At 31.3% G+C, this 15467-nt stretch overlaps 1 protein-coding gene across 1 annotated transcript in view; it reads left to right on the forward strand.

Moving 5' to 3' along the window:
- The first annotated feature begins 302 nt into the window (after positions 1-302).
- LOC129962949 (uncharacterized) overlaps positions 303-15467 on the forward strand; it is a 71979-nt gene continuing 56814 nt past the window's right edge. Inside the window, exons 1-3 of the mRNA XM_056076953.1 lie at positions 303-441; positions 6797-6868; positions 9728-9912. Of these exons, the coding sequence (XP_055932928.1) occupies positions 6826-6868; positions 9728-9912 (228 nt within the window). The 5' untranslated portion in view covers positions 303-441; positions 6797-6825. The remainder of the gene's footprint in view (positions 442-6796; positions 6869-9727; positions 9913-15467) is intronic.

Below are 15467 nucleotides of genomic sequence, written 5' to 3' on the forward strand. Positions count from 1 at the left end.
AATATTTTATGATTTCAGCTTTATTAAAGTTGACTCTTGTTGAAAACTATATTTAGAAAAGATAGCGACAGGAAAAAAAAATTATGGGTAATATATTTCTAAGAAACCTCATTTCCGCTTTAATTAGAGAGTAAATCAGTATTGCACGATGGTAAATTAATTCGTAACAATTATTTTCTCATTATCATAAAAAGCATGCCAACCAATCAGCATAACATATTCCATCGCCAAATTTGCTCTTTTTTTTTCTTCTTCCTTATTTATATACACCTGAATTTGGCTGATACACCTTTTACCGTAAAGCTGTTTTGTTAAAAATTTAATCTCCATTACTTTTAGTACAAATATTGTAAATTTAATTGGTTAATTAATCGTTTTATTAATAAAGGTCAGTCTTGTATTTTCAATTTATTTAATTCAGTTATCAGACTGTATTGTTAAGTGAGTAAATTTTTTTATTATTATTAGATTAAACCTTATCTGCACGTAAGTAATACGTAATGCTTAAATTTGAAATGAAAGCTTTTATTAATCAGATTAAATCAAGTTGTGATTCTGAATAAATCTATTATTATTGAATTATACTAAATATATGTAATGCGTGGTAATAATATAATGAAGAAATTATGTTTTGATTAATAAAACATGCTTTTATTTTGTGATTGTAATTTATAGGTAATTTTTCTCAAAATGTGAATATTGCGGAAATATTTATAATGTTCACTATTCTCATATTTATAAAAAAAAATCTTTGGGTTTGCTAAATTCTTTCAAATTTTAAGTTCAAACAAAGTTAAATATTTAAAAATGTATTTTTTCACTTAGATTTCATTATTATATTGTAGACAAGGGTGCGTTTAAAATTTAAAAATAACTCGAAATAATAAAAATATTAAAATATATACATTTAGCTGCGAGATATTTAAATAATAAAATTATTAAGCTGAAAAAATGTGTTGCTTTTAAACCTTCGGAAATTGTACCCTGTGAGGTATAGTATTCGCAAGATTCTTTCTAAAGTAACGATTAAAAGAGTTGACTTGAAATATGATGATATAGGAAAGAAGATTTGATTGTTTCCCTAATTTGAGAAGTTAATGATTGCAAGGTACATGCATGTATATCGTTAGGAGTCAAAAAACTCTTTAAAAGATCGTAAAATAGGTTCATTGTGCCCTCTGAGGTAGACTATTTACCGTGAGGATATTCTCTAACATTAATGGGACTAAAATATATTAAATGTGCTACATATAATGGAACCAAACTATCTTACATGTCAAAAAGTGATAATATAAGAGAAATAAAATATATTACATGTTAAAATGTGCTATATGTAATGAAAAGAAATATATTACATGCAAAAATGTGCTAGATGTAATGGAACCGAAATATATTACATGTTGAAATGTACTATATATAATGGTGCTGAAATGTATTATATATTAAATTGTGCTACATATAATGGAACTAAAATATATTGCATATTAAAATGGGTTAGATATAATGGAATAGAAATATTTTGTGCTATATATAATATATATCAATGTGCTAAATATAATCGATGTAAAACATATTACACGTTAAAATGTGATAGATAAAGTGTACTTCTCATCACTTCTATATTGCTTTTTGTTGCTGCTCCGTTCCAAATTGTTATTTTTCTAGAGAATAGTTGCTTATGTCATAAATATCATTGCGAATGCCGTAGGGCATTTTAATTCGTTATTCTGAAGTATCCATTTGCGAAACAATGCTATGCTAAAAGTAAAATACAATATCTTTTAAAATGTGTCTCCTGTAGTAGTATATTTCACTTTCCTGCTTATTGGTACCGAATTCTTTTAGATTACTATAAGATTGTCCTTTGGCGCTGCTCTGTCCCAAATTCTTATTTTTTTTTCTTTAGTAACTTTTATTTCGATCTTTGGACCAATCAATCATTGCGAGTCTCATTGACTTTTTAATCCGTTATTTTGAAATATCCATTTTCAAAACAAGTCATATGCTGAAAGTAAAATACATCGTACTTTAAATTGCACTATTCTTGGTTCTATATTATTATTGCCACTTGTAAGTTCCTTTTTTTTTTTTTTTTCTGAAAACTTTATTGCTAAGCTGTTTTGTCATAGTAATAATTTTGCTTATAGGTTAGAAATACCGCCGAATAAATTAATACTGTTGCCCTACTGAAATATTGATGTTTAGAATATTAAATTACAATTTCTTCAGTCAATATTTGATATTAAATTTGACATGTGAGCTTCTAAAGTTCGATCAGCTCGTAAGCAAGTATTTAATTTATATTTTCAGTAAATTAAATTTTCAAATAAATTTGGATTAGAAAGTTTTATAAAATGTTATGGTATAGCATAAAATGGGTGAAATGAATTTTCTTAATTTTTTGAATTTTAATATATTGTTTCTATAGATTATTATTGAAAAGACTGTTTAAAAAATTTGAAAATAAAAAAATTTGCCAATTTTCCATTAATAAGGGAGTCTTTAAATACAAACTAATTTTTATGAGAAAAAAATCAAGATCGTTCTTTTGTCTGTTTCCTTGCATTCTCTTATTTATGGATATTATATACATCGTGCAGGTTACATGGTTATTATATACGCCATGTATGGTTGCAATTTGATCGAATAACAAAAACATGAAAAATACTTCAGATAAACCATATAAGATAGATTTTTTTTATTGTAAATTCTAAACATTTTTTGTAAAGAATGTGAAAACAAAGCATAAGTAAATATTTGAAGTAAAAAGGCAAAAAGAAAGCAAAAAACACTAGCCTTTTTATTTTCTCGTATAAAAAAACATGGAGGAAATATTTTTATTGCCAAAAAATTCAAATTCAAAATTTTAACGAATCTCCACGTTAGAGACTACGAAAAACGTAGTTTTGGCATTATGTATGTTTGTGAATACGATAAGTTAAAATCGCTTTAAGCTAAACTTATGAAATCTGGCATATAGACTTACGACCCAATTTGTAGCTTTCTGTCAAATTATGAACGAAATCCTTTCTAACTATTCGAGTACACGTGAACTCGAGAAGTCCAAAACGTGATATGTACTATTGAGAGCATGTAATTGCAATAAATCATAAACGAAGCGATTTAAATCATTGAAATTCGCTTATTTATTGGCAAATCAATAAAATTCAATTGCTACAACTTTAGTTCCGTGTCAAATTTTGGTTTCATTTGGGTGGCAAAAAGGCGTTAAAGTACATATTCCCACGATAGATAGTAAAAATATTACATTCACGACAAAGCTCTATATTTCTCAACCATATTTCGATTGTACATTAACTACAAGTACCATTGCGTAACCATTGAAAATAAATATTGCCGTTTGTAGTGAGCACTTTTGGTCCAAGCCAAATGGAAAGAAAAAATCGACCGCTCAGTATCATTCGTATTATTTATTGATTTTAATTAGAAACAGAAAAATCGACACAATTTACAGAAATAAAAAATATTTAGACATATTTCATTCTTTTATACTTGCTTTAGAAGCTATCAGACTATTGAGTTATCAAGCATTTCTTGAATAAATCTTCTATTAAATATTACTTAGGAAAAATTCAACACGGAATTGGATTGTTCTTCTTAAGGTGACTTGTAAAGATTCGTAGGGATGACAAATATTTTACGAGTGGTTATTACGTAACCAATATCATAAAGTCACAAATACCAGTGATCAATACTTTTCAAAGAGGGGTGTGATTCAAATCCTTGATACGATCTTACTGGTGATATTTCGATTACAGGCTTTGGATCACGATAGAAAGTAAGAATCGATACGATATCACTGAAATTTACCGGAGCGGTGACTTCATTGGAAAGTAACAATCGATACGATCTGTCCAATGGAAGCTCTCGAACAAAACAGAAGAGGAGAAATCTGTGAATGGATTGAAAAGTGAACGGACCGGTTATTGGAATTATCGTATCATTGAATTGCATGTCACTGAAATTCATCGGAGCGGTGACTTCACTGGGAAGTGTGAAGTCGCCGCTCCACTTCATGAGAGTAACCTTGTCTTTCCGATATTCGTATTTGATGGTGCACTATTCCATACAATTTCTTTTAATTGCTTGTTACTTGACTTTGCATATATTCCGTTTACTGCTGGCGCCATCTATTGGTAGAATATAGAACTTAAGTAAACAATTTAAGGAAATTGCATATATATTTAATTCAAATTTTTCAGAAAATGGTTTACTCCAATAAAGAAATTAAATAAATAGTTTTGAAAAAAAATTAAATTTAAGAAGTAAGCTGAAATAGATAAATTAATTCAATCACACGTTACTTAAATTAGTAAATTAAGTATTAATTACAATGAATAAATTTTATATTTAATATTAAGTAATAATTTTTAATTAATAATATGATTGAAATAACAGATATTTGGAACAAATATTTAAAAATAACAATAGCAACATTATTTGTTATTCAAAAAATCGTGGATTATGCATCTCTAAAGATTCGTGAGTTGTTGCCGATTTCACATCCAACTTCTGTACATCGTCTTTAACCTATACTGTCATTTCTTCGATGCATAACAAATTACTCCTTTTATCGTTTGTTAACTGTATTCAGAATATTAATAATGCTTAGTTAAAAATTAAGAATTATTAATATTCCCGCTTAATTTTAGTATTTACGACAACAGTTTTCAAAAATATTATTGCATAAAAACAAATTTTATATCATTTCAAAATTACAAAAATGCATTTTTTAATGATACCAACTAAGTATTCTTGCAAATTTTTTTCTGAATTTTGGCAAATTTTAAAAAATGTTTTTGGCCTGATCTCAAAGTATAATCTGTCGATTTCAGAGTATTCATCAACAGATTATATGAATACTCTGAAATTCAAACTGTTTTCATTGTTTCATCAAAAACATTTAATCGAGAAATTTTCTTCCACTGTTGAAAACTGAGAAAGAAGGATTTTGTTTAATATCTATTTAGTTTACAAGATGAATGAAAAAATATCGTGGAATTTAGAGAATAGACCGGACCCTTTCATTTTTAATAATGCTATGGGACTGGTCTCCATTAGGGAACTTTATGTACACAATAAACAGAACTTTAGTAAGGCAATTAAAGTAACACGGCTGCAGAGAATCATTGATATGAAGTTATTTCTAAACGATTTATTGTAAATTAAATGTAATCAATATTTTCAGCAACCTAGCTGGGCACAAGTAAATAGCAACTTAAAATAACATGGCTTCAGAGAATCATGGATATGAATTTATTTATAAATGACTTATTGTAAATTAAATATAATCAATATTCTTGGCAAACTAGCTGGGCGCGCTTATTTACTGACTAGTAAATAATAAAAGGAAAGCATAACAGGTCTACTATGACATTCCGACATTTAAATTTATCATTACACGTTTAAAAATGTTATGTTCCAATTTATTTCTAATTCGAAAATTTCTAAAAAAAAATATTACATTCTTTTTATTTATAAAATTATTAATTTATTAATTTCTGTAATAATGTCACATTAGTTCAGGAAGTATAATTGTACTTTTTAAGATACACTGACGACAAAAAAAATTATTGCAGAGTAATGAAATTTGGACAATGCATTTGTCTAGTTAACATGCTGAATTGATATAATTTTCAAGATCACAGGTTAATTTAAGCTCAAGAAAATGCATTTAAAATGTGAAATGCTGTTACATTAATAACCGGTGTATCCTCCAGAATTTTGAATTCAAGCCAGCAAATGTGCATGCATTGTGAGGGCAAGCGTTATACTCTTAGAAAACTCCCCCCTTGAATGCTGTTCATGAATGGCAGTGCTACAGGTTGAATTACCAGACTGACGTACAAATTTGAAATCAGTGTGTTTGGGATAACCATGAGAGTGCTCCTGCTGTCATAGGAAATTTTTCCCCAGACCATGGCTCCATTTGTAGGTCCAGTGTGTCTAGGCCGCAGAAGTTTGGTTACAGGCATTCCCCTGGCCTCCTTCTGACCAAAACACGGCCATCGCCGGCACCAAAGCAGAACCTGCTTTCATCAGAAAACAAAACAAATCTCCACTCCATCCTCCAATAAGTTCTGGCTTGACACCAATGTCTTGGAGTCAGTGGAATGTACAATGCAGGACGTCTTGAAGTAACCGATTGGCTCGGAGCTGTCCTTGAAGTAACCGATTTCTAACAGTTCATTGTGTCACTGTGGAACCAATTGCAGCTCGAATTTCTGCCGCAGACACAGTACGATGCGCCACAGCCGTACCCAGAATACTGCGGTCTTCCCTCTTAGTAGTGCTACGTTTCCACTCAGAACCCGGTTTCCTTGGGGCAGTACCATCCCTTGAACACTGCTCCTAACAATCATTGGGAGCAGTGTTCAAGCCCACTGGGCAACAATCTTGGCCGGATACATTCCGGCCAAGTCTTTCTGCAATATCGCTGGGAAAAAATCTACCTTCTTGTAGCCCTATTACACGACCTCGTTCAAATTCTGTGAGTAGTTCATAGTAGATTCTTCTTCTTCTTCTTAAAGATATTCTTGGCTATCATCAACTCAATACGCCAAATTTGAAAGATAAAAAACGCTTACGAACTTTACAGCAAGCATTCAAAGCAAACCTGATATGCAAATTCTAAGTGGCGCTGCAAGCGTCACACTTATGCGCGAAGTGCGAAATTTTGTTTATTTACTACAAATCTTTCTTGCTGTTGGGATTTTATTTTTTCCGCCAGTGTATTTAAGCCTTGTGAATTATCGTCATATCATTAATTTTTTAGGTGGATATTCCAAATAAACTACTCTCAAGATGTCATTAGCAGCAACTATTCATGATTTCATTTTTACGTACGGTGAGTAACATTTCTCAATACATGCTGATTTCTTTATAAATTTCCAAATGTAAACTTTTTAAAATAGATTTTTTTTATTTAAAACAAATTATTTAGAAATTTATGAAAACAATGTACATTCTTTGTATTGTAAAAAAATTATTTCATAAGTGACTAATAATATGATCATGATATGATTATGAATTTTATACAAATTTGCATACGTTTGCTAAAGCATATTTTTGGCAAAAGTTATTTTCATGTTTTATTTAAATTTACATACGTTTCCTGAAACAGGCAAATCGTTTTAAAAATGTTGTTTATAGCCTTATTTATCAAGGAAAACGTGCATGCATTTACATATAGGAACCAATTAAATGAAGCATTAAGAAAAATGTAGTATCAAAATGAATTAATTGAAGTTTCAGTATCAAAATTAAGGAAAATTAACTATATTCTTCTTTAAAAGATTGATCTTTTTACTGCAGAAGAGCAGAAGATCTTTGAGAAAAAAAACTATTTTTTTCATAGCCTCTATCATTCACGAGCACAAAATAATAGAAAATACCAAAACATTTAAACAGCATATTACCAAAAATGCTAAGAAAAAGCAATATCTTTCAAGTTCTTTCTGAATTGATGTCAATATGAAAATCAAATTTAACATGTTCATTGCCATGACTCACGTCTAATTTTTCGGATAATCTATTTAGATAAATACTTTTTTACTTGCTTTGCAAGACCCTCGAGGGGGGCACCTCCAAATAAGGATGAGATGCTTCCGGCATGGTGGTTGGATCTCGCCACACTGGAGGGTACACAAATAAGTGGGGGTTCTGACTCCTCCCATCGATGACGGAACGCACTTCCTTCGGAGAGGGTTGTACCATTAGGACTCAACCACAGTTCCCGCCAGTGTTGCTGTTGCGGTGGTTCGGTCATTCAGCCTTATGGTTTAAATCCGTGTGCCTTCGTGACTGGTCGGAGAATCAGTTGGTTGACTTGACTTACTTGCTTGCTTTGCAATCCTTTTTTGCTCCCCATTATGACTGAGAAGAGTTCGTCTAAGTAAGTAGAGTGATAGGTACTATTATATAATGGATGTGAACCAAGGGTGACTCGCATGGCAGTCGGCGTGCGGGATCTGAATCTAACAGTATCTTCAGATATGGCAATGTACATATCTACAGTCACTCAAAAAAGTAATCGAACGCCAAGATGCGTGACAATATATTCATTAGACAAAAAATATTGAAACTATATATTTCAAAACAAATTTTGTCTTTCATTCCACAAGGTATGAAAATATATAAGCAACTGAAAAACAATTTTTTAAATTTAAAAATTAAAGTATAATTAATACTGCAATATTTTTGCAAGAGAATTTCAATCCAAGAAGGTATTCGGACACTTAAAAATTAATAAACAAAAAATACTTCTACTATTTACTAACACAATTTTAGCACTTTATTGGTCGGCCTTTGGTTTTTTTATTACTTCTTTCAGTCTATTGTCATTGAATTAATTTATTACTTGGATGTATTTATATGAATATTTCTTCATGGTTCAATTACTTTTTGTTTCAAAATATTTTTACTCCTAATATTTCTTTTTTTGTAAATGTTGCACATTATCCCCTAAATGTTCTACAGGATTAAGTAGAACTAAGATTTAAAACTGAGGTTTTAATTGCCATAGAAATCCCAGTAAATGGTGAGTTCATAGCCAATAAATATAGAAAGTTTGAATCGGATTGTACTGTTGTTAAAATTCCCACTTTTGAGTACTTTGTCTTGAATTTCTTTTAAGAATGTCCAAGTAACCATATTTGTTGACTTTAATGTCAATAAACTCTAGATTCTGTTCCAAAGCTACTCGTGCCATTCCAGATAAGTTGGCTGCCGCCGCCCTGATTCTAGATGGCATCGAGCAAATTTCAATCTCTCTTTCTGATTCACTTTACTAATACAAAGTTTCTTCCTACCAACACGAGCATGGAAGTCATGGTTCCTCAATACGTTTCGAATTTTATAAAAATCCCTGCTTTGATTGTTTTATCAACACATAAATTGTTTTAAAATCAGATGATAATTCAGAAGTAGTATGAATTATTTATGATTGATACATCTGAAAACCTAAAGAATTTCTCTAAAACCATAAAAGTTTCTTTTAAAACATAGAACTGGAATGTTAGCCATGATTATATCCCTCAGTATCAATGAAATTTATAGCTTCAATCACTCATGAAAGTTGCTACTTTTATACTAAATTTAATTAAAATGTATCTTCTTTAATATTGTCTGGCAAAAAAAAAAAATCCTTTATTTCGAAGAATCATATCTTAAATTGTCTATGCTTTTTTTATTCAATAAAGATATATTTTTTCTTCAGTTAAAAGGGATTCATATGCAAAATTTTCTTTTTATAACATCACATAGTTTTAGTAGCTATATCATCATCAATTCTAAAAGAATACACATTGCAGATATTTTCGTTTCTATTACCTTTGTCTAGTGACACTGTTTTTCGCGCTAAAAATGCCTTTTCATCTCTATTTTGCTTTTTTTCCCTGTAAGGATTTCTTTTCTCTATAAAATGCAAATTTAAAATATCTAAATAAGATAAAAGTTCATTTTATCAGTATAATAGCAACAATTGGAGCTGGGCTCTTGTTTTTCAGGTCATCCTTTGGTTCATACAGTATAATGCATTCATACAAAATATCATGCTTGCTAGAGGGTCATACGTCGGTTATTTTTATAATCACCCTACTTATATTCCAAATTTTTATATTGATTAAAATGATAATTTTATTTGAAATTCAATTTAATAATTATTTTATTTATTTTATTCTCAAATTCTCATACATTTTTCTTTCAGATATCGAAAATAAATATGTGCTCAAAAATCCTTCTATCTTGTATTCAATCCTCCTAGCATACGTTCTTTTTGTAACATGGATAGGGCCTGCCCTTATGGAAAACCGTAAGGCATTTGAATTAAAAAATACTCTTATTTTCTACAATTTTTTTCAAGCAACTGTCAACGCCATTATTGCATATGAGGTAATGTTCATTTCTTTTACTTTCTCTTTTTTTAATAATGAGTACCGAAACCTTAAAGTTTTTATGTAATAAAAAGAAATCAAATACATGCTTTTCTTAAATTATTATCCAAGTTGTACTTAATCAACCCACTTTAAAATACTACAGTATGAGAATGTTTACTGAAGCGATTTAAGGTAGCAAAGCATCATTTTATCTCATTCTGTGTTTATATTATACAATAAATTAATTGCAAATTTTTAAGAAATATATAAGTCTAATCTGCTTAAAGATCAAAACAAAATGTAAATATATGATTCCCTTAAGGAACGGCGTTTCCAAAAATGAGTGATGGGGAAACATTGTAAAATCATCTACTGAATTGAATTGCATCTTATAAATCAGTCTGTGTTGAGCACGTGTTTGAAGAAAATCCTTATTTCTGCACGGAAAAAGCTTTGGCCGAACATCGTTGTCGAACATGACTATGAAAGATTTGAGCAAATGCCTATTGACTCTTAATTGACGAGATTACGACTCTTTCCAGTGTTATGGAACTAGAAGTGGATAGACTAAAATCAATGATCTGGTGGAAGAGCATAACCAAAATTAATGAAGAACTTGTGGAATTCTGTGTCGAGTAAAAGAGATTTGGTCGAGAATGGAAAAAATAATAGATCTCAACAGAGTAATAACCTTCCAATGAAACCAGGAGATGTTGAAAATATGAGAAATTAGGGCAAGGCATTTAGAGAAGCATCACCCTATTAAGGCAGTAGCTATACGAGCTACAAAGTTATTTAACGATAATGCTGTTTGCCAAATTTGAAAGAGTAACCAAAGACAAATATCATTAGATAATTTTCCTCCAAAGAAAGAATTCATTTTAAATAATAAATTATATTATTATAAAGACGTTTGAGTATTTTTTCGGAGTGGAACGCATTATTAGGGAAAAAATTAATTTGCTAATCAAGTGCTTCACATAACAAGCAAGATTCAGGAACGAATTATGCTTGTTAAGACGAGATTCTACTTTGTATGCCTACTAATACACCCAACATAAATATCTCCTAATGATATCTCTTAATTTAAATTCTAATTAATTTCCTAATTTTTATCTTAATTTAGCCCATATTAACATCATTCTAAAATGTTCGCTTATTTCTTGATCTAATTCTCACATTTTATTTATTTATTTTTAACAAGCGTTCTAGAAAACTAATGAATTCGGCATTTTCTCACGCTCCAAGTGAAGGGATAAAAGTCCCTATGCTTACAACATTCTTTTAAAGATACTTAAGATTCCCTTTCCTAAGTCGACAAGTGCAAAAGAAATCCCTATCAAAATCTCATAATAAAATCAATTAAGGGAAAACATTTCTTCCTTTTTGATCTTGTATTGCAATGTACACTGACGCATCTCTTACCTCTTTTTCTCTGTACAAATTATGCCTCTAGGGAGGAAATAAATCAAAATTTGAAAAGTTTCTTCTCGGCTACGCATATGCTGAAATATGACTATGTATCTGTTCATTTTTTCCGTGTCGATAAGATATTAAATTTAACAATAAAATTAAAACTTCTTAAACAATAAAAGATTTTTCTTTTGCTTATAGAAAAAAACTTTCAATTTTGGTTCTTTCACAGGAATCATGTTTAAATTTCAGGGACAATTTAAACAAAACTTACAAGCTCTTAATATTTAATTATATAATATTATTATATAATAAAGAATAAGAATATTTTATATAATATTCTTAATATTATTACATGTTCTTAAATATTTTTTGCTGAAAATATGCAAACTTCTACAAGAAATGTTCACATGAATGTCTGGTCATGCATGCATCGAGTAACAATCAATTGCAAATATAGATTATAACTTTAAAGATGCTTTTAAAAATGTTCGAAAATTATAGAAATAATGTTTTATATATGTTATTTTATGAATGCTAGAAAATGACTATTACCAACATTTAGAAAATAGAAAACTCTTATACACCAAAATATAGAAAAGGCTCCTTAAGATGAAACATCAAATGCTTCCTCATGTAATTACGATATTTTAATCAACATTTGTACTCTGGGCAATTTATACGTGAGAAATCTATTCATAACTTCAGAAAGAGTATGTCATAGGAAGCTTCAAATATATTTCGATTTTAAATATATGAGTAGTTCCTTAGGAGAATAATCTGTGGTGAATTGCATATAAGCCAGTAACAGCGCTTCTGCCCGAGCAGCTGTTTTGGTAAAATCGGATCGTTACTGGACTGCTAACCCAAAGGTCCCAGGTTCTATCCTCGCGCGTCTCTTACTGCTTCAAATCCCTTAATTTTTGGAGCAGAATCTGTCGGCATGCATTAATATCTTTAAAATGATGTTTTTAATTTCCACATACAATGATTGATAGCGGATTAAATTTGGGTAGCTCCTTTTTTTTTCTCATGACTGTTCATTTAGTATCTTAAAATATGAAATTCGATCAATTGCAAAATATTTATTAGGAAAAAAATCCCTCACTTTACTTAGTTCATTTTTAAAAATTATAGGAGAAATGAAAATTTTTGCTCTTGTTTTTTTTTGTAAATTTTACAATCCTTGTCTTTTTGCAAAATTTAAAAATAAAAAAAAATATCTTGGATTTGTGGCATAACTGCGGTGATTGGATCACGCAAAACTATAAGTAACACCACTGAAATGTTTAAATCTTCATTCATAAAATTTATTGTATTATATACTATGGTGATACATTAGTAATTTAATATTTATATATTAATATCTAATTTCAAAATATTGCGTTTTAAAGACATAATCGGTAAAATTTCTTTTCTTCAAGTGCTTATCCACATAGCAGCTAATTTATTGTGGATGCACATAATTGTTAACACCTTCATTATAGATCTAGCATGTGATGTTGAATAAGTTCTCGTTGTGTTTTTTTTTTGTGTGTGTGTGTGTGAAAGTTAATGTTTTATTTTAAAAAAATCATTAAAAAGCATGTTATTGAACGTATTGTACATCGCTAGTCCCTATTTTCTCCCATCTTTCTGGCAACATTTGAATTCCACGTGGGTAAAGGACACTACTTTTGAGGCTACCCAAGAGTCGACCCAATTTTTGGCATTTTCATAAGAACGGAAGTGCTGCTCAGCTGGACCATGTGTCATTCGACCGGTAGTGGTAGTCGGAAGGGGCAATGTCCGGTGAATATGCCGGGTGGGGTAGGACTTCCCACTAGAACGTTTCCAAATAGGTTTTTACCGATTTTGCACCATGCTCGGCAACATGTGGCCGAACATTGTCATGCTGCAAAATGACCTTGTAATGTCTCTGCTCGTATACCGGCCGTTTTTCCTTCAATGCTCGGCTTAATCGCTCCAATTATAGTCTGTAGCGATCCCCCGTGATGGTTTCGTTTGGTTTGAGCCGCTCATAATAAACTATACCCAGCTGATCCCACCAAATGCAAAGCAGAAGCTTGGGACCATGGGTATTCGGCTTTGCTGAAGATGTTGATGCATGGACGGGTATAACCCACGATTTTCTCCGCTTAGGGTTATCGTAGTGTATCCATTTTTCATCGCCAGTTACGATGTGATGCAAAAATCTTTTCTTTTTTTTGAAGCAGTTGTTCACACGTGAAAAGACGCCGTTCGACGTCTCTCGGCTTCACCTCGTACGGCAACCAATGACCTTGCTTTTGAATCATTCCTAATGTTTTCAAACATTTCTAAACTCTAGTGTGATTAACTTCTAATGATTCTGCAAGTTCAGCTAGAGTTTGAGATTAGCTGAACTAGTAATGCTAGTAATGAAATAATGCTTCCAATTGTTCGTCTTCAAACTTCTTCGGTGCGCCAGAACGTTCTTTATCTTCAAGATCAAATTTCATTAATTTTAAAGCGTCTAAACCAATCTCTTCAAGTTGTTTCAGACAGAGCATGGTCGCCGTAAGTAACAGCATGAATTCTGTGAGCTTTAACAGCAGATTTTTTTTGAATAAAATAGTGCAGTAAAATACCCCGCAAATACTCTTTTTTGCAATTATTATTTAACTATTTAACGCAATAAAAATTAAAGTTGTTTGTACTTCCGCCAAATAACATACCCTGAATTTCAACCTTGCTTATAGTACTTGTAAATAGATGCGTCACTATCACAAACTAACACAATCAGTTCCGGTAACGGCATCTGTTGGAAAACAATGAGAACTTATTCATCTATCCAATACAATCTACTATTCGATGACTTCCCATAGTCATGCCTTTGTGGTGGACCTGCTTTCATCAAAATGACGTCACAGTTTAAGTTGCGTGATCCTGCAAGTGGATTTATTATGCGTACACGAGATACTGTGTACTGTGGTGAAAGCTTATAAGCCAGATAACAGCTACGAAACACGAGTAATTACTTTTTTCTTGTGATCTTGTTACTCGGCTGCGAAACAGAAGGTGGCAGGCTCTATCCTCGCTCATAAGAATCCGCTACATTGGTGACCTCGGACGATGAACCTTCAACCTTCGTACAGGTGTTGTGGCGTCATCTACCCACAGCAACCCAAAGTCGTCAGATTCCCTTCACGCAGCAACACAAAGTTGTCAGACTCGCTTGACGCAACAGTAATCACTCACCTACACACGGTCGCCATAACACTTGGCGCTACTCAAATACTCAAATGGGTACAGGCGCATTAGACTCAACAGCTAATGCATCATCACTCAAGAGCCATATCGTTCGACTCACTGGAGGGAGAATACTGTGGTGAAAGTTTATAAGCCAGATAACAGCTACGAAACACGAGTAATTACTTTTGTCTTGTGGTCTTGTTACTCGTCTGTGAACCACAAGGTTCTATTCTTCCCCATTCAACTTCTACATCTTCATTTCTAGCGTGAGCATTTTTCAGTTATCCATACCAATATTACACCTACTGTGTATCACTTAGTTTTCTAAGAAAAAATTTCTTCGAATACATATCAGGACTCCGAGATGGCCTTTGAAGAATTTTCCTCTTCCAGTTTCATCTAAAAAATTTAGAGACATATGCAAAGATGCATTTGTTTTGTCAAAATTTTCATTCTTCTAATGTCATCGGAGATGAAATCAGTAACAAGTTATTCACTGTCAAATCCTAATATAACACTGAATTCCCATCGTTTTATAACGCATTGTTTCCGATAAAAATAAATTCCTTAATCTCCACCTGTTGCAAGTACGACCCAAATCATGACATACGCCCACTTTGAATTGGGATTTTGAATAAAAGTGGTATTCTTTACGAAAATTATGCCAGCATGTTCCATCTAAATTAAATATTTTTTCCTCACATAAACACCATATCATTCTTAGTCTTTAAATGTTTCAAAGCAAAATTTAAATGAAAATGAAAATGTTACTATGAAAGGGGAGGTGTGTCTTTCAACTTCTTCACATAACTTTAAGATTTCTGTGTAGGGCTCTTTTTATTAGAAGCTGCTATAGTGCAATTGCATCTCTGTTTTAATTTTAAAGTAAAACATTTTTTTTCTTGCAAACAAGCGTCTAAATCTGAATTCGTGGGCTTCCTGATC

Source organism: Argiope bruennichi, chromosome 3 (genome assembly GCF_947563725.1).
Source record: "Argiope bruennichi chromosome 3, qqArgBrue1.1, whole genome shotgun sequence".
In the NCBI taxonomy this organism is placed as follows: Eukaryota; Metazoa; Arthropoda; class Arachnida; order Araneae; family Araneidae; genus Argiope; species Argiope bruennichi.